Genomic DNA, 20,184 nt, shown 5'->3' with positions numbered 1-20,184 from the left:
ACACAGGTCTGGGAACAGACTAACGCCAGTGACTTGTACATTTTAATGGGTGAATTGAAGGGTATGTGATTGTATTTCAGTAAAGCTGTTTAAAAAAAAAAAAAGATGCTGACTTGGAACAGGAGACGGTGAATCCATCGAACACATCGGCCCTGTCGCTGGGCATAGGCGTTGCTGGGGCCTTGAGGCTGCGGACTTGCGGGCACCGAGGCAGTGAGTCCCTCACCTCCCTGACCTTCCCACACAGGCCGCCCTTTGTTCTCGGAATCTGTTTCCTGCTCACCTTTTTTTGCCCTGCTCTGCGGACTGCAATGGGTCGTGGTGTTGGAAGAGGCCCAGGGCACAGGCCGGGAATCCCGGGGAACAGGGAGGCACGCCCGGGGGAGGGGGGGAGGATATCAGCCACTTCAAACCAGACTGGCCAGGGAGGCGCACTCATCAGACCCGGGGCTCGAAACCAGAAGCAAGCGGGGCCGGGAGGGGGCAGTGCCCCGTACGCCGGGCATTAAGCACTGTTTCAGCCGAAAGGCCCCCTAAGCACACGGCTGGCTCCTCTTTGCAGAGAGAACCTGCCCCAAGGCCCAGACAACTTGTGTTCTCTGCCCCCTGTGCCCCTTCCTGTCCCCTGCCCGGTGCTCCCAGCCTTGCCCCCATGCAGTGTCTGGCCAAACTCAAGAGCCGGTGTCAGTGGACACCAGTGCTTTAGATTCGCGAGCGCCCACACCCACACCCGCGGGCCTGGAGCCACGGAGTGTCACGCAGCCACCAAAAGGGATGCGGTGCAGGTGCACCTCGGAAGCACGGTGCCGAGCGGAGGAAGCCCGGCCCAGAAGGTCACATGTCATATGACTCGGTTCATATGCCACGTCCACGCTAGAGAAATCCACGGAGACAGAAAGCAGGCGGGTGGCGGCCAGGCCAGGTGACTGGGGGTGACGGCTAATCAATCTAGCCCATCTTTTGGGGAGATGCAAATATTTTAAGATTAACTGTGCACTTTAAATGGGCGAACTGCCTAACATGTGAACAGTATCTCAATAAAGCTGCTAAACTATCTCCCTAAAATCTCTTAAGGAGCAATAAAGCAAACAAACGGCCCCTGCGCGGCTCCGTTTACACAGAGAACGAAAGGCGTGGACGCTTCACCTCTGCAGCTCGAAGTCAGGGTGGCAACGAGGGGTCTGAGGCGTCCTCGGGCGCTGACAGTGCTCTGCTCTCGAGGCGGGCGCCCCCGCATCGGGGGGCACAGTGCGTTCAGCCTCTGAGAGTTCATCTGACTGCCGCCTGTCACTTTTCCCGGTGGCACGGCACCAGCCGGCCTCTCCTTTTCAACAGGCTGGGCAGCAAAAACCAACGACAGTTCCACGCCCCATAAACGCTGGTTTCGGTCTGTTTTCCTCCCTCCCCACTCGCCCCGGGTGCCCACTGGGCTGGTTGGACCGGCTGGGCTGAAGGTGTCTGAGCCGCGGGAACAGGCTCGGCCTCACCTGGGGCCAGCTCAGTGCTCTGGGGCCAGGGCTGAGGCAGGGTGTCCCGAGGAGCTGCCTCAGTGACCCCGGGGCGGGGGGGCAGTGCTGGCCCAGGAGGGCTGCAGGGGACACAGCCTCCTGGCCCCTCCAGGAGCTGGAGCCTGGGTTTTACAGTCCCCCTGGGGTCCCGACGGCTTTCCTGTATCCGGCTGTGCTAAGTGCCTCCCCACTTTACAGGCAAGAAAATGAGGCCCAGAGAGGTGCAGGGATGGGGCCGTGACCACACAGCTGGCAGAAAAGCTTCGAAGCCAGCTCGGACGGCCGCTTCCTCACTCACTAACTCGAACAGCAGACATCCTCACGGGGCGCCTGCCCCACCCAGCCCCCAGAGGCCCCATCGGGGACCCAGAAAGAGGGCGAGACAAGCGTCTGGCCCACAGAGGGACAAGATGAAAAAAACCACCGGCGACGGGCCTGGATCTCCCTCCAGCCCCGTGGTGGGGGCTGGTTTCCGGCGGCTTTGAGGCTCAGCTCAACCGCCAAGTCCTCTCTGAGGGTTTTAGGTCTGGGCTGCCCCCAGCCACCACCAGGGCGTCCTGGCCCGAGCTGAGGATGCAGGGGACCCCAGATCCCCAGCCTGGACTCCAGCCCAGGACCGAGACAGGGGTCTTTCCTCCCCATGGCTCTCCGGACCCCCTCCCCGCACTCGCTGGTTAGCTTCTGACGGTTCCCACGCTGGGCCACCGGATATTAAACAGTGGGGACCTGGGGCCCCCTGGGGGCCGTGGAGGAGGGACCGGATCTCATTAGCACCGTCCTCCCAGGCAGCGGCCAGCTCCTCAAAGTGCTGAGACCACGGTGGCCTAAATGGCACTTGGGAGGACAATGAGAGGCTTGCTTGGGGACACATTAAGTGCGAGGTGGGGACATCAAGTGGATGGGCTCTTGCTACATGGGAATGGCATTCAAAGACGTCCAAGCGCAGGTAGGAACTCGGGCACTAACATCCAGGCGGTGTTTCCAGCCACGAATGAACTTATTTCAAGTCCTTGCTACGCCCAAGACACCCCTCCGTGACCTGCCCCGACTCTCCAGCTGTCCTCTCGCGCTTTTCGCGGACTCGGTCCCACCTCCCTGCTTTGACCGTGAGGTCCCCTCTGCCCGCAGCTCCACCCCCTCCACACCCCAGCTCCTCAGGGGCTCCTTCTCGACCACCTGTCCCAAGGCCCTTCTCCCCGTGGGCCCGTTTCCTTCCTTTATCACATTGTTTCTGGGGCTCCATCCACCCCCCCATGCCTAGAACAGGGGCTGAGGGAGCCTCACCCCCACTCACCGCAGCATCCTCAGAGCTGGAACCCGCCACACTAATAAATCTAAGGCCCTTTAGAAAGCGTCCTCCCGCTTCGGGGACACCTGGGCACCCCACACCAAACTGAAGGGTGGCGCCTTCTCACTCCTGCCCTCCCCGCCTCCCCCAGCAGCTGTAGGAGCCCTGACGGGCGGCTGCTTCCCCCCAGGCAGCTTTACAAGTGACTGCGGGGGTTTCCTTTTTACATAAACATGCATTGTCCTGGCCGTGGCTTTCACCGGAGGAAGGTTAACTCCTGGGATCCATTAAATCCTGACAGTGAAACAGCCCCAGGATCCAGGCAGGGCCACAACCCTTTCACTGTGTAATTCTAAGAGGATGGCAAACGTTTAGCTATCTGACAGGTTAAGAGCAAAGTGACTCAGTTAAAAAGTGACTCACAGCAAACTGGAGCTGCGGCTCCGCTGTGAGACCTTAACCTCTGTGCCCTCAGTTTCTTAATCTGCATAATGGGGTGATGATCTGGACTTCAGAGGGTTCCTGAGACTCCTGAGGCCACCCCCATGAGCACTCAGCCCTGTGCCTGGCATACGTTTGCACTTAGCTCATGGCAGCTGGGGTTCCCGTTTATGGGGTTTGCCCTGAGCGAAAGCAATGGTAAGCGGGGCCAGGGAGCCCAAAACAGGCCTTGGGGGGACGGCTTTGGCTGGCGCCCTGGTGTGGGCCTCTCAGACGCCACTTTGCACGTGGCAGGGGGTAGGGGGGGTGGTCAACAGTGACCACCACTCCCCTTCCTTCCCCATGTGTGTCTGGTTGCCTTTATCCCAGGAATCACTCCACTTTGGTGGCCTAATGAAACTAAAAATATTTCTGTAATTCAGCTCTATCTAATCGGGCCCCCTCCTGGCCTCCATCGCCACGGCTGAAGTATCCCACTGCGTCTATTTCTGGATGTTGGGGAGCCTGCCAGGGCGCTATCAGGAAGTTAAAAAGTGGCTGTTTAAGGCAGGCACCAGTTAAAGGGCCCAACGACAGAAAGAAAACATGAGAAAGGCCATCACTGCATTGTCTTCACGGCCCACAGCTAGTCTTTCGGTGGGTTTACTTATGGAGGGCCTTCCCTGCCAGGAGAAAAGCTTGTGAAGACAGGAGAGGAGACTCTGCATAGTAAGTGCTCAATAAACGCGTCAGATGACCCTTTTCTACTCAAGCACCCGCCAGGAGGCCTCAGAACTCAGTGTTTTGTGGCCAGGGTACATTCAGATTTGGGGAGGCCTGAAACATATAATTTTGGGGGCCCTCAAAGAAAAAGAATGAAACATGAATTTTTAAAAAATTAGGTGCTAAGCTTTGCAAGGAGCTCAGAATGGGGCCCTGACGCCCTGGCTTTAAAGGCCTCAGGGTAACACCCCCCACCCCGGATGTCCTTACATGATTTCTAGAAAGTTACCCCACCGAGCACAGACAGGAAACAGTGGGTTAAAATTAAAGTCAATTTTGGCAGTTTTAGCACATTTGATTTTTTTTAACCTATATTTAATTTACTAAAGTCACAAATTCCAAAGCCCAGTTCTCCGTTAAGCTTTAAAATGCAACTTGCAAATCTTACCTGTCTATGTACAAAGCCTGCAGGTTTGAATGGTCACTTTTAAGGGACCTCTTGCACTCGAGGTTTTCAAATATCCCGTGTGAAAGGGGGCAAGGGAACTGCTTCCCACGCCCCTCACAGACTGGGGTGCTGGAGGCCACGCTCAGGGATCCCCAGTCAACGCCTTTGGCACGGGGCAACTGTCCCCACGACCTGGCCAGCTTTCACCAACAGGTTTTCCAAACACTGAAGAAACAAATCCTTTCCCGGCTCTGAAACCCCAGCACAACCCAGGGCCCTCTGCACGGCCCCCTGGACATGCCAGGGATCAGAGAGGTTGAAGGCCCGGCCTGAGGTCACTCAGGAGACCCTTGGCAGAGTGGGAACAGTGCTGAGACCAGCTCGCAGCCCACAGCTAGTTCCTCACCCCTCCTGCCCTGGGAAGACAGGGAAGCCCAGGGAACCGAAAAGCTGCCCTGTCCCCCTTCTCTTCCCTGGGCCCCGGAGGGTGGGGGGCTGGGATTGGGCAAAGCCGTTCTCAGCGTCTGCGAGGAGGCCCTTCCTGCGGCCTGTTTGCGTCAGACGCTGTGGTCAGTCCACCTCCTTCCTGCAGGCTGGCGGGGCCGTGAGCGTGCAACTGACGGTGAGACGTGGAGCAGGGGCTGTGGTGGGAACCGCGCCCTCCACCCCAGGACATTATGGCCCCAGGGGGCAGAGCAGGGAGACCGAGGGCCTCAGAAGTCGCACCCGAGTCACAGCTTCCTTACAGCAAGATCTCGGCACTGGGTTCAAATCCCGACTCCTCTTACCGAATGGTGGGCTGGTCCCCGCTCAGCTGCTTAAACCTCCGGTGGAGCTGCTCGATCTGGTCTGATGAGACTGGGGAGGGAGAGAAGGGAGGAAAATGAGAGGGACGGACGCCACCGGCCGCCGGACTGGGAGGGTCCGGGGCAGGCCGAGGCCCCCTCCCTCCTTCCAGGCGCTTCCCGCTCGCCCGTCCTGGCCGCGGGGCGGTGGGGTCCTTCGTCCTGACGCCTGAGCAACAGTCCAGCGGTTGCCGACCAGCTGCTCCCGGGGCAGGGCAGTGGCGACCCAGGATTTTTCCCCCCCGCAGAGATCAGGTCCTCTCCCGCTCCTGAAGTCGGCTCTTTCCCAGCCGAGAGAGGGGCTTTGTGCAGTCACGTATGAAGAGAACACAGACAGTAGACTCTTGACGCTGCTCTTAGTAATCTTTTTAAAAATATATCTTTATTGATTTCAGAGAGGGGAAGGGGGAGGGAGAGAGAGACAGAAACATCAATGATGAGAGTCATTGATCGGCTGCCTCCTGCACGCCCCGGACTGGGGATCGAGCCCGCGACCCGGGCATGCGCCCTGACTGGGAATCGAACCGCCATCTCCTGGATCCCAGGTCGATGCTCAGTCGCTGAGCCACACCGGCCAGGCTTAGTAATATTTTTTTGCTACATCTCCTTGGGCTCGGCTCTACCCTTGATAAGTGTTGACTTACATAACCCTCTGGTCAATCCTATCAGGTAGGGACAGTACGACCCCATTCTAGAGATGGGAACACTGAGACTTGCCCGAGGTGGCACAGATAGGAAGAGCTGTACACACCAGAAATCTCCACAGACCGGGTTTCTCTCGTGAAGGGTTTCCCGCTAATTGCTTCTCAAATGCACACACACTCACAGGTGACAACCTCCCACCTCTGGTCCCCTCTTTTCAGCACCCAAATTCCCGGAACCAAGAGCCTGGCCCTTCGCTGAGCTCCACACATGCTCAGCTCTGGCTGCCTGGGCTGACCCTGCACCTCCACAGGGTCTGGCCCAGGGGAACCCGAGACGCATGAGCCCGAGTCACACCCCCAGGACGTGAAAGGCCCTGTCTGTTGTTGCCCTCGAGGGTCCCTGGGAAGGAAACTTTTCCAGCTTCCCTGCTTCTCCCTCAGCCCTTTCTCCAGGCCCTCATGAGGTCACAGTTGCCATGGGGACAAGCGACAGCGACACTGCTGCTTTGGTGCCTGGCATCTCAACTGCCTTATTTTGTTTCTAGATTTCAACCTGGGGGAAATGCACACCCTTCCAGGAGGCTGGGGGATGTGTAATCGGCTCAATCTTTGGTGTGCGTGTGTATGTGGGGGGGGGTGACATCACTTTGTATCTAAAGCGTAAACAGAGAAGTTATATACCTGCACCCCCAACAGGGAGCCGCTAGCCACACATGGCCACCAAGCCTCTGAAAGGTGGCGAGTCCAAGCTGAGATGTGCCGGAGTGTAAAATACACACAGGCTAAGTCAGGGAACAAGGTCCCATGTGCCTGGTGACAGAATGGAGGGTGGATGCAAACGATGGGGCTGGAACCCAGGGCCACTAGGGCAGGTGCAGCAGGCCAGGTGCCGGGGTGGGAGCGGGGGAAAGGGCTGGAGGTGGGAGTGGGGGGGTGGAGGGGGAATCAAGACACAGTTGGGAGGAGCGAGGGCGGCTGAGAGCTTGCTCTTTCTCTCTCCAGGGGTGCCCAGGTGCCACCCTGCCTCCCCCAGCAGCGCCAGCCTGAATGCGGGCCCCGGGACTCTAAGTAGCATCACTGGGAAGGTCTCGGTGGCTTTCAGGGTCCCCAAAGCTCTCCTGCTGCAAGTGTCCCGACAGACTGGCCAGGGCTGCACCCAGGTAAGGGCCGAAGTCCCGGAATACAGAGGTGAGGCAGGCCAGGCAGAAAGGTGAGCTCACGCCCGTGCCCGAGCTGCCGTCCCAGGCCCAGCTTCACGTCCTACTCGGATGTCCCCCTGGGGCCGTCGCCTCCCCTGTGAGCCGAGATAACAGCAGCACCGCCCTCCCGAGCTGCTCCCGCGGAAAACCCACCACAGGCGCCGAAAGGAGGGAGCTCCCAGACGCCCCTCAGCTGGCAAAATGCGGTCCCTCCTCGCCACGCAGCGATGCCACCACACACACACACACACACGCGCAGGCACGACCCACGCCACAACGTGCACGCACCTGGAAACGTGCGGGACGGGCCAGGCGCCAAGGCCACTGTCCAGGCTTCCGCGAGTGTCCAGTGCCCAGGACAGGCAGACCCACAGGGCCAGAGGGCGGATCGGTGGCTGCCAGGGGCTGCGGCCCTGGGGACCAGAGTGACCGCTCACGGCACCAAGTTTCTCTTTGGGGTGACGAAGATGCCCTGGGAACACTGGAGATGCTGGCACAACACTGCGGAGCCACTTAATGCCATCGGCTTCTACGCTTTGAAATGGCTACGATGCTACAGTTGGTTACATAAATTTTGCCCCAATTTGAAAGTAAATCGCAGGCGCACTTGGCGCTGGACCTGGAGGGGGGAGCGTGAGACGCCGGAGTTGCCACGAGAGTGGTTATTATGCGTCTACGGCAATAGTCCCCTGGGACCTGCGCTGGCGCTTCGGCTGGTCCCAGGCTGGGGGGGGGGGGGGAGGCAACTTGTTGTGTGCCACCTGGGGCTGCAGCCAAGGCAATGACTAATCCTGGGGCTGCACAGCCGGGAAGGGGCCCGCCCTCCCACGCCTGGCTCTCACACGGGGCTTCGCGGTGCGGCTGCCCGGCTCCGCTCCTTCGCCTGCCTCCCCTGGGAAGCCACGTGCCAGCGCGTACACAGCACAGCCCACGCCTCGCTGCGTGGCTCTAAGATACACTGAAGCTGCACCCGGGTGCACTTGGCCTTGAGAGGGGGTCATCGAACCCGGCTCTACTCTCCGAAGCAGAAGCAGCGGCCAGAAGGTTAGCTGCTGGCTTTGACCCCGCGCTGGACGTGCGAAAGCCCAGGGAGTCCTGGCGTGGGCCGCCCCGGGCCCATGCCAGTGTGGTGGCCACGTCTGTTTTCATCTCAGGGGCTGCTGGGTTTGGGATCTCTGTGTGTTTTTTTCTAGACAGAGGGGACCCTCTCATTCTTGGGGCTGGAGGGGAAGCTGGGACGGAGAGAAGTGACGTGACTTAGGAAAACAGTCTCTTCTCATGAGCCGTGAGACAGCTTGGGAAGCTGTGAGAGTGGGCGCGCGTGCCTCCCGCACTCACATCTCCGGCAGCTCCCTGCGGCTCTGCTCTGTTCTTTGCCATTTGCCTCGCAGAGCAGTAACTTCGCCGTGTGTTAGTGTTTACTCAGAGGCAGGAACTAGGCCGAGCGCTTGGCAGGCACTGTCTTCCTTGGTCTTCAGAATAGTGCCTGCGGCCTAGGGTGGGTACCACACCCATTTTACAGACGAGAAAACCGAGTCTCTGAGAGGTTAAGTCGCCTGCTGAAGGTCACACAGCCACGGAGGACAGAACGGGGGCTTCAAACCTAGGTCTGTGACTCCAGAGTCTTTTCTCATAACCGTTTACTACGCTGTATGCCAAAACGGAGGGAGACATGACTGGAATAATGAAGACATATCATTTATGTCATTAAAGGAACAAAGAGGTCTCCATTTTAATAAAAAGACTAAAGATGAGAAAGTGTGAGGGGGAAGCAACAGAGAATCAGCCGAGATATAGAGAGTGGGCGTCTTTCAGAGCAACTAAGGAATTGGTTTTCACATCCTTCCACAACTATCTTCAGCTCCAGATTTATGCTGAGGCCACACCAAGTGGAGATGAGCTTATGAAAAGTATGAGTGCTTCTTATGAAAGGACATTTGGATAAAGAACTTCAGTTCCTGCTAATAGACTCTTCATTCCACTACAAACACATGAAACACTGGATAAAATAAGAAAAAAAATAATTAAATACACCACTAAGTTGGAAAGAATGGGAAACCCCCAGGTGCCAAAAGTGAGGAGGGAACTCAGACCCAGCAGGGAGAGAGTTCCAGATACTGCTGAGGTGGTCCTGGGGTATCACAGTGGTTATAGGCTCTAACAGCCAAGGGTGGGGGGCTTCTAGCCCACTGATTGACAGAAGTGGCCTTGGGTCGGCATGAGCTAGGAGTGAGATTCCCATCAAAAGCTGAAGCACAAAAGGCTGTTTGTCCATGTAAGGTGGGACAGAAAAAATATTCCCACTGGCCCAAAGAGTCAGCAAGCAAGCTGAATCTGCTGAGGAGGTGGCAGGGTACAGAGCAGGGGGCTAGGCCTCCATGATGAGTCAAAACTCAGCCTGTGCCATGCACGGGTGAAAAATCCAAACATTTGTGGTGCAGGAGAGCCAAACTGAGAATTAAAGTAAAAAGTGTTTCCAGTCCAGTGAAAGCACCAAGGTACCTAGCTCAATAAAAGCAAAGCACTGTGTGAGGCACTGCTATAACCCAGGGTACACGGGATTCTCACAGGGGAGGTACTTTGGGTAAGCTCATCTCCGCTGGTTTGGACTCAGCATAAATCTGGAGCTGAAGATAGTTCTGGAAAGGCGTGGAAGCCAGAGGGAGACAGCACAGTCAAAGATGAGCTCATAATAAAAAACCAAACCACACAAGCAAATGAACCATCATATGGGAGAATCAGCAGACACAATGAACAAAAGGATCGGCACCCCAAGTAAGTGAAACAGAAGAGACTATGTAGTAAGCTTTAAGTTATTGCAAGTTATTACACACACACACAGAAAGAAAAATAGCAGTATCCTATGACCAAAGTAGTGAATTTGAAAATCATATAGAACTTATACAAGGTTTTTAGAAAGTCATTGGCATTAAAAAACTTAATAGTCAGGTTAAGGCAGCAAAGTTGTAATAGCTAAAGAGAGAATTAGTGGACTGGAAGACAGATCTAAGGAACTGACCCAGAATACAGCACAGAGCAATAAAAAATATATATAAAAGAAAGGTAAACATTCAGGACAGAATGACACGGTCCTACAAATTTCTTATAAGAATTATTGAGGAAGAAGATAAATAAAGAGAAAGGAGAGAGATAATATTTTCATGATGGAAGACATGAGTTGTCTTCAGAATGAAACAGCATAAAGCATTCCCAGGCAGGATAAATAAAATAAATCCACACCTAAGACACAGTGTAATTAAAAACAACAAAAATTTAAAACAGGTTAAAAAAAAAAAAAAGATTTCTACAAAGAAATATCAATTAGACAAAAGAGCTAATTTTTCAACTACAAGAGACCATAAAGTGCTGAAAGAAAATATGCAACAACCTTGAATTTTATACCCAGCCAAATGATCTCAGACAAAACTGACCACGCACAGAGACTCATGGAAAAAAAAAAATCTATGGAAAGGTATACTACACAAGGAGAAAACGAAATCTATATGGAAGAATGGTTGCAATAATTAATAGGGTCTGCACAAAACAATAAAACCAATACATAGGTTTTAAAAATAAAATATACTACAGAGTGATACAAATTAAAGCATGTTAAGGTCCCTGATCATCAGCACAAGGGCAAGATCATGATTAATTTCAGGCATGTCAAAGATGGCAGACATGTCAAAAATGGAATTACTGAAGGAAGTTAATAATGTCCTTAAAAAGGAGAAATGTTGCCAGCTTCCGAAAGGTTTATAATCAAAATGATTAGAACCTACCAACCACTATCGAAAACTTACAACGTGTCAAAAGCTTGACTCACTCTCATTTCATTCTAACAAGAGCCCTGGGACACATTCCCATTTTACAGATGAGGAAACTGAGACGGGGAGGCAAAGTTACTTGTCTAGACAGTGAAAGGCAGCACCATGAATCAAATCCACATCTATCTGCTGGTCAAGGCCAAGGTGGTGGGAGGCCGAGGTGTGCCCCCAGTGGGACTCTGGCTGAGGTCTCAGGGATGCAGGTGAGGACAAGACAGAGGAACTCCTTAGAATTACCAGGTGGGCGAGGCCTGTGCTGGGCACTCACAAGGGGTTCTTTGATCACTGGAACCCTGGCATGGGTGCCAGAAGAGGGAGGGGAACACCCTTCCAACCTCAGTGCACAGCGAAGTCATTCACTGTCGCCACCTCCTCTTTCCACTGCTGTCTAAGACTCAGCCACCGGTGCTGATGTCTCCTGCTTGGCCACCTGTCCTCTCTCCCAGAGGTACTTCAGCCTTGAGACCTTACTGCTCTTTCTCATCTCCCAGGGAGCTATGCCCAGAACGGAAGACCCACCTCTGACAGCCTGCCAGTCCCCAAAGGTCACACCGCTGGGACAACAAAGGGTCTTTTTGTCCTACTGTTGAACGTGGCTGCCACCAGCGGAAATCACCCACTCGACCTTCTCGCTTTATGAATTAATAATAAAATTAGAGCAGGAGACAGGATGGCTGGCCGAACCAGGGTGCCGGGCTCCTCCCTGTCACCTTGCTCAGTGCCACCAGCATGGGCAGGAGGAGGTCCTGCCTTATCTTTTCAGAGCAGAGGGCACTTCTGAGCTGAAAACGCCTCGTTCCCCAAGCTTGAGATAATAGATAATGAAGTGCTTTGCAGACGTAAAAGCATCTTATCGACACCCGAGGCATTCTGTCTGTATGACTGGGCCGTATGGTGTATCTGAGCGTTGATTACATTTGTGCTGCATTCTGGGGACCATTAACTCACAAATAAATATCCTGCCAGCGTGGGGGTGGGAAAGGCAAGGAGGAAGGATGCATAAGGGATCTAATTACTATTAATCTGTGGAGCTGGGAAGTCTTGATGTGGGTTGCCAATTGCTTCCACGCTGAGAAAACACAGCCACGCAGTAAGACACCACTAAATGGGCAAGGTGGCAGATTCCAGTCTCTTCCTCCCAGGGCCCCTCACTCCCCTGGCACTGCCCACCACTGAGCCTCGCCCTCCCCAGGGGTGGCCCACAATCCTAGAACATTCCACATCACCCAGAACCAATCCTTTCTGCCTCGAGGTCCAGTTCTCCCCTTGCCAACTCAGTAAACAAGCACGGGGGACACTATTAATGAAGTCATGGGGCGGCAGTGAGGCTGCTCGCAGATTCACAGGCCTGCAGACTCAGAGTCTCAGTCTATATACATCAGGTGGGGTGTATGTCCCGGGGAAGAGGCAGTTTCACCGTGAACTTGAAAAAGAGGCCTGGTTTTGAATTTGGGTTCTACACTCAGCCTCTAAGCAACCTTGAGCAGTCACTTTGTGTGTCTGAGCCTCAGCTGCCTCATTTGTAAACTGGCAATAATAGTAGCCCTGCCCTCCTTGGGCTCTCATGAGGACCAGAAGGAAGACGATTGACATGAATTGCCCAAGAGCAAGCAGCTGACTTACAGCTGGCTGAAGGGACCACAGACCATCTGCTCAGCCACTGCACTCTCTCTTTTTGTTTCAATTTCCACCCGAGGATATTTTTCCCATTGCTTATTCAGAGAGAGTGGGAGAGACAGACAGACAGATAGACATCGATGTGAGAGAGACACATCGATTGGTTGCCTCCCACACGTGCCTTAACCAGGGCCGGGGATCGAGCCTGCAACCGAGGTGTATGCCCTTCGTCTGAATCGAACCCGGGACCCTTCAGTCTGCAGGCCAACACTCTAACCACTGAGCCAAACTGGCCAGGGCTCCACCTCATTTTCAACAGGGTGGAAATGGTGGTTCAGAGAGGGCGATGGCCTTGACCAGGCATCTCAGCAAGACAGCCCAGGGCAGACCCGAGGGACACCGTCCCCCAGGCCAGGCTCCACGGCTACTGCTAATGAGGAGATGACAGGGCCGAGCTGAACAGAATAAAAACATTAGCATGGACCAGAGCAGGGGGGGCTTCCCCAGAAATTAAATTCACTTGCTACCTAGCCCTTTGGGAAGCTTCCCAAACCAGCCTACCCGTTTCCACAGTGAGCACTTAGGGAGGTGGGCAGGGGAGGTCCGGGCACCCCCACCTTGCCAACGTGGAGGGGGTTCCCAAGGGCTGGGCCACTCGGGCCTCCCTCCCACTGTCTTGACCACTGTGCCCAGGACACCAGACCATTTGCCTCCCGGGGACCTGCCCTGAGAGCTCAGCCTGTGGGGACTGGGCCACCCCAGGTGTCACAGATATGCCTATTCCTCCCTGCCGGGGAGCCACAGTTTTTCTAAAAATAATAATAATTAAGTGCTTTTATTATTTTCTCATTGAGGTATGATTTATATGCAATGGATTACATCTTCACTGTTTGAAAGCCTGCTGAGTGCTGGGGGGTCTACGCCCCTCCTCCCCCGAGCCGCACAACACAGTCCTGCAGCCTAGTTCATGGGGTGTAGAGACCCCCCCCCCGAGGATCCCAAGTTAAACCCCGCTGTCCGCTCCAGAGGAGACGGACAGGGAGCTGGGTGGGTTTTGCTGGCCTTGGGGACAACAGGAAGTGGCACCAGTCAACCTGTCCTTAGCCCTGGAGCCCTGAGCATCTGGAGGGAGGGGAGGCATCTGGTCCACCAGGGTGTCCAGTGTCTGGAGCACAGTGGGGACACTGCACATGGTGAACGGCACGAGGCCGTGGTCCAGGCCCACTTGGAGACTTTCTAAGCCAGTGGCAAGAATCCAGTGGAAAACTGAGCCCCCACCAGCCCGCCAGGCCACCACATCTCCGGTTTCCTCCCCAAACGTCCAGGTCTGGGACTTAGACCGGAAACAGCCCTGACTCTACTCAGTGGCCTGTGGCCTTAGGCGATCCCATCATCTCTCGAGCCTCGGCTTCCTCATCTGTCGAATGGGACCTGCGGTGTTGCTGGGAGGGTCCGTGCGCGAATACAGATAAACCACACGGCTCGGCCCAGCACTTGGCAGATGACAAGCTCTGGGTAAACATTAGCTGTCACCGTGATGAGGTCTGAACTCGAGATCTGGAAGATTGTTTTTCTTTCTTTCTGGCAGCTTCTTGGCGTCTACACAGACTTGCCTGTGGAGCTGTTTTGGAGCCTGAAGGAAAAAATAGCCCCTTCACCTTTCCCAGAAGCCTCCTCTTATTATTTCCTTTTTAAGCCCAGGAGCAGGCGCGGATTGGGGGGGACAGGAAGTGGGGCTACCTCCAGGCCAGCTCGAGGTGGCGAAGGGGAACGGCCTTGGGTGAGTGATTCCTAAGGAGCCTCTCTTCCTGCCCAGGGACCATTTCACACCTCGGGACATTTCCAGGCTTGATGGGAAAGGCCAGCTGACCACTCAGCGCACACCCAGGGTGCCTTCACTGGCGTTTTTAATGAGTTTTAACAATCTAGCTAATCAGCACTCTTGGCTCAGAAGTGACGGCTGCGCTTCAGATCCATCAAGGAGACTCCACCAGGCAAAGGGAGGTGGGCGTGCAGCCCCGAGGATGCCCTGCGCGGGCGAGTTGGGGTTCACACCCATTTTTGGTGATGTTGGTTCTGTGCTGAAGCCAACGGGATGGGGAGGGCCAGTGTGGCCAAGGCCAGCTGGTGGGGGGTGGCAGGAGGCAGAGGGACTAGATTTTCTACTGGACACATGCTTCTGGGCAATACTCCTTTGGTTAACAAGTCCCCGGGGTGGTCACCCCCTTCACGTGAACCTCTTGTGTTCTCAGTGAGGACCACGCACTGCGAGAAGACACAGTCGTCCCCATTGCAGGAAACTCCAAGTTTCAAGAGGGCAACAGATGACAAAACCAACACTGATAACAGGCTGTTATGGGGGGGGGGAATGTAAGGGGTGTGGGGGCCCGGGGACGGGCATTTCACCCACAAAAGTTGGATGGAGAGAAGGTAGCCAGGGATGCTTCTGGAAGGGAGCAGCAGCTCAGCTGAGCCCTGAACGGTACAGAGCCTGAGCTTCATGAAGAGGCAGGGCTGAGAGGAAATGTTTGCAAGCTTCACCTGGGGGGTGGTTACCGAGGCATTCCCGTGTGCAAATACCGAAAGCGTGCTTCGTTTTACTGTGCAAAGGTCTGGAGGTGGGGAAAACATATGGGCAGGCTTTTCCTACCCCTTCTGGGTTCCTAGAAATCTGAGACGCAACTAAACACAGTGAGAGCAGAGTGGTGGCAGGACAGTGGACTTGAGGATCCTGTGACACCCCCTACTCCTCCACTTGTAAGCTGTGGGACTGCAGGCAAGTTGCTTTACCCCTCTGAGCCCCAGTTGCTTTACCCCTCGGGCCAGCAAGAAGGGACACCTAGGAGAGCTACAGAGCGGGAACACTCAGCATCTGTCACCTCCTCCCCCCACCAAGAGGGGACCCAGGAAACTGACAAGATTCCCAGCATGCTCTGCGGCTCCAGCGCCTGTCAAACCCACAACCGGCTGGAATTCCCCCAGACTGCCCGCTTGCCTGCAGTGGGGGCTGCCTGAGAGGTGGGGGCCACCGGTGGCCAGCCCACCCGTCTGGGGGAGCTCCCAGGTACAAAGAACCCCCACTTCCACCAGTCCAGATACAAGACAGTATACGAGGCAATAAGAGGGCACTCGAGAAATAATAAAAACAGGGGAAACCCAAGAAAGGGCGCGGGGAATCCTACCTCCTCTCGCTCCTGAGCCTGGGGATGGAACTGGGCTTTAGAAAACATTTTGAAGAAGTAAAATACCCACAGGTGGTTCAAAATGGAAATGTAACAAAGTTTACAGTGAAAAGCTCACTCCCCCTTTATCCGTTCCGCCCAGTCCCTCATAAATATTCATTATTCTTACTGCCTGTAGGTCCTTCCAAAGTCCTTGATGTTAATAAAGCAATGCAAATATATACTTAGTCCCCCCTTTTTTTAAAATAAAAAAGGGGGTTCCATATTATATATATATATTGTACCACACCGCTCTTTCCTCCAGTTGCTGACGGTTCTGTATCTGCACACAGGAGATACATACATATGCATGTGTGTGTGGGCGTGGGTGCATGCGCACTCACTCCAGTCGTCAAGGGGTTTCTGTAATTTCCATCCAATTATCCTGGAAAGGGGTGTTCAGACTGGGGGTCAGGAGGGGTCGTCTCTCAGCCCTCGCGCACACGGCTGGTTTCCTCCCGTGACTGACTACAGACACTGGTTGTCTGCACTCAACTCAAATCGGGTGCCAGGAGCCAGCCCCCACTTAGAAACAACATCTGCAGCTCCCACTTCTTGAGCATCTACCAGGTACCAGCAGAAAATACCACCCAAAGGGAAGGAAGCCAAGACTCAAGAGAGGTAAAATGACTAGTCCAAGGTCACACGGCCAGGAAGGAAGCGGCGCTGGCAGGGTTCCCACCCACTCTGTCCATCTCCAAAACCAATCTGCCCGCTCGCCCCGGGCCTCCCTGGCCTAAGGTCCACACCCCTCTTCAGAGCCCGTGGCTGAACTCGGCCCCGCGAAGGTCAGGGGTCACGGTCAAGTGTCTGGCCCGGCTGGACTTGGGCGGACAGTCCCTGCGGTGACCTGGGGCGCGCGGTCGGCCCTCCTCTGCGGGCCTGGGGGTGCCGCCAGCTCCAGGAAGGTCGCCGGGCTCCCGCGAAGTGCTCCGCGGCCGCTGCCCCGGGAGGTGCGCCCCCCTGAGCCCATTTCACAGATGGGACGAAGCCAGAGCCCCGCGCCCACCCGGCCGCCGCCGACTTCAAAACTTTCCGGCCGCCTGCGCAACGCGAATCCAGGCGACTTTCTGGTGCGGGGCGCGCGACCGCGGGGCGTAGCCGGGCGCTCGCTCACCCGGCACCGGCGCCCGCCCCGCGCCCGGGGAGCCCCGGCCCTGCTCCCTCCCGGGTCCGCAGGCCCCGCGCCCCGGGGTGACCGGCCAACTTCGAGAGCGGTCAGGGTGAGTGGCCCGGGCACTTCCTCGGCATCGCCTCGGGGCCCCTCCCCGCAGCCGGCACAGGGGCCGGCAGGGACCCATTTGCAGGTGGGGGAGACCGAGGCGCAGAGAGGGCCAGCTACTCGCCCAAGGTCACACAGCCAGCGGCACGAAGCCAGGCGGACGGCGCGGGCTGCGCTTCCCCGCGCTCGCCGTCCCCGCCCGCGTCCCCGCGCCCGTGCCCCGCCGAGATACTCACAGCCCGTCTTGCCCACGAGCTCCCGCACCTCCTCGGACGCGGAGTGGGCAGCGCCCATGGTGCCCGCGGCGGGGGCCCCCCCCGGGCGCGCGTCCCTCGTCTGGCGTCGATTGCGCAGCGGCCGGTCCGGCCTCGGGTGCCGCGGGAGTCCGGACGCGCCGGGGCCGGTCTGAGCCGCGGGTTCCGCGTGGGGCCCCGAGCGCGGCCTCTTATAGCGGCGGAGGGCGGAGCGCCGCGGTCCTAGCGCGCGCCGGCTTCGCGCACTGCGGGGAGCGGGGCGCGGGGCGCGGGGCGCGGGGCGCGGGGTGCGCGCCGCCCCCGGGACGTGAACGGCGGGGCGCGGGACCCGGGCGCCCACCTCCAAGGCTCTTCCGTCGGCGCAGCGGCCCCTTGCGCGCCCCGGGGGCGCTGGAGAGAAGCCGGTGCGGGCAGAGCTGGGCGTGAGCAGAAGAGGGATCGGATCCCCGGGAGGTTCCCCCCCCCCCCCGGTACCACCCCACGCCCTCCCAGACCTCGGGAGAGGGAACCCGCCCCGCCCGGCGAAGGAGAACTGCGAGCACTAATCAGCTCCGCGGAGCAGCAGCCCAGGACCCAGCGACAGTCATCACCTTGAAGGCGCCGGGCGCCGGGCGCCGGGCTCGTTCCACGAAAGCTCCTCCCCGCTCCCGGCACCCAGGGAAGCGGACCCGCCCGCGTGCCGACCCGCCCGCCCCAGCCGCACAGCATTAGGGGGAGTGTCCAAACTTCAGGAGCCTCGAGCTCTGCCCAGCCCCCATCCTGACTCAGGTAAGGCCCAGGAGGCTGCATTTCCCACAAACTGCCAGAGATGCGACGCTGTGGTTGGTCCCCAAGTCAATGGGAGAAGTTCTGCCTTAGGATGGCTTCAAGTGATCAGGTTCTGGGTGGTGGGGGCTAGTCCTGCCCCCTGTCTGACCAGGATTCCTTCCCCGTTCCCCAGCTCAGGGCTCTAGGGTGCTGGGTGACCGGCAGGGCCATCAGTGATAGGCATGTATTCAGTGTCCCGGGTGCCAGGCTCTGCGATAGTGTTGGGGTGGGGCCAAGGATCCTTCCCTGCTCACAGAGATTTGGGGGGACCCACCTACATCAGCTTCACAGGGCACTGGGGTGGGGGTGCACAAAGCTGCTAGGCCACAGGCCCCAGCCAAGGGTTGCAACCCTTTCTAGGGGCAGGGGTGCCTTTCAGAGCCACTAGGGAGCTCCTGGAACCCTCCAGAGCAGCAGAGGCAACCTGGTCCTGGTTGAAACTCCAGCGGCCCATTACTCCCTGTTGGCATCCAGACAGCGGAGGCAGCTCCTGGAATGTACATTTTAGAAGCACCCTTGGGTGGTGCTGAGACCTAGCCGAGCTGGGAAATGGTGGCTGTCGCACACCGGCTGGTCTCAGTGAACTGGGAAGCTGACCTGGGGACTGCGTTTGGGGTCAGGAGGAATCTAGAAACCCAGGCTGGCTTTGGGGTCAGAAAAGGGGATCCCAGGCCCCTTGGGAATTACCCACGACTGCTGGGAACTATTTTATTCTGACTTAAAATATCGATTCCTGGAATGTTATTATATTAAATTATTCAAGGGTTCAATGATGGGCTTTCTGCTGGGGATTTAGAAAAAGGCGTCCTCAAGACTGAATCTCCTGCCCTTGGCAGGGTTACTCCCGGAGCTAAAGACTGCATGTGGGTGGGGATGAGGGCCCTGGGATGGTGCTCAGGGACAGTGAAGGGGGTGCATGGCTTCGCTCTGCCCTTCAGGTGATCACAGAGCCCCCTCCCCCACCCCCCAGTGCGTGGGGTGAAGGGAGCTGGTCTTTATCCCACCGCCCCGCCTAGATTGTCAGCTTCACCTCAAGGCCCACTGGCCGCTGTCAGCTCCCAGACAAGCACTTGCACTTGCTCCTGCTGCCCGGAACTCCCTTCCCCTCCCTCTTCCTATGGCCGGGGCTTCCTCTTCAGATCTCGGGGGCAATCGCTTCCTCCCTGAGGCCTTCCCAGGGTCCCCATTCGCACTCCTGGGTCTGCTGCCAAACAAGCCACCTTAGCCAAGAGAAGGCTGGGGTGTGATGACCAGGAGGATTTTACTCCTGATGGCAGGGCTTGGGAATAAAATCGGGAACTCCTTGTGGCAGCAGGAAGGTGTGGTGCCAGGGCACAATCTGTGGGCTCCTTCCTCCCTTCCTTCATTCATTTATTCACTGCACGTTTTTGGAGGGCCTGCTGTGTTCAGGGCTCTGGCTGGGTCCAGGAGCCACTCCTAAGGGACTCCTAGAGGAGTGGGGACACTGACACAAAGGAGATGACAACGCAGGGGAGTAAACAAGGGCCCCTGGAGGCTCTGTTATCCCTAAAGCTGAGCTTTGAAGAGTCCATGATTGTCCCCAACTGTGGTCCCTAAAGGCAAATATTGAGTGGACAGACGTCTCCGTGAGTTTTGGGGGGCCCTGCGGAGGCACCCACCCTCTGCCTGGGCTCTGCCCCTTCTCTGGCAACGATGCACACACACGGCAGGGCCCTCTCCACACAAAGCCCGCGGCGCTGTGCCAGGACGTCACGGCTCTAATTCAATCTTACCCATGGCTCTGCTGGCGTCACGAAAGAGGCCTGGAGCTTTGCATGGGGTCTGGCTGGGCTGATTGGATCTGTTGTCTGGAGCCCGGGATGAGGGGCACCCCGTGTGGGGACCTTTATCCTTCTGCTCACAGCATGGCCTTCTGAGGGTTGGGACACACTTTAGTCACCAGGCAACTGCATGTCTTCTTCTGGAGGAGCTGATTAAAAACCGTGGCCGTGATGAGCGTGGCTGGTACCTGTGGGGCCATGACAGGCAGCTGAGCCCAGAGACGGTGAGGACGGTGCCCATTCGGCTCCCTCACATTCCTGTCAGGGAAGGCTACTGAACCACACTTGGGCGAGTGACACCACCTCCCTGGGCCTCAGTTTCCCCATCTGTAAAAAGGAAATAATAATGGTGGTTGTGGGGG

At 56.8% G+C, this 20,184-nt stretch overlaps 1 protein-coding gene across 2 annotated transcripts in view; it reads right to left on the bottom strand.

The window, feature by feature from the left end:
• The window catches only part of TESC (tescalcin), a 29,685-nt gene extending 9,794 nt beyond the window's left edge, over nucleotides 1–19,891 (bottom strand). The window contains exons 1-2 of one of the 2 annotated variants that reach the window (XM_081123474.1): nucleotides 19,775–19,891; nucleotides 5,176–5,245 (exon numbers count right to left, since the gene is read on the bottom strand). In XM_081123474.1, the coding sequence (XP_080979600.1) occupies nucleotides 5,176–5,245; nucleotides 19,775–19,778 (74 nt within the window). In that variant the 5' untranslated portion in view covers nucleotides 19,779–19,891. Of the gene's footprint in view, nucleotides 1–5,175; nucleotides 5,246–17,195; nucleotides 17,416–19,774 lie in introns of those variants that run through there. The other variant, XM_081123473.1, reaches the window with a different exon arrangement.
• Between the last annotated feature and the right edge of the window lie 293 nt (nucleotides 19,892–20,184).

The sequence above is a fragment of the Miniopterus schreibersii genome, assembly GCF_964146895.1.
Source record: "Miniopterus schreibersii genome assembly, chromosome: 20".
Taxonomy (NCBI): domain Eukaryota; kingdom Metazoa; phylum Chordata; class Mammalia; order Chiroptera; family Miniopteridae; genus Miniopterus; species Miniopterus schreibersii.
Note: the sequence above shows the minus strand (reverse complement) of the source record. Positions and strands in the feature narration are given on the sequence as shown.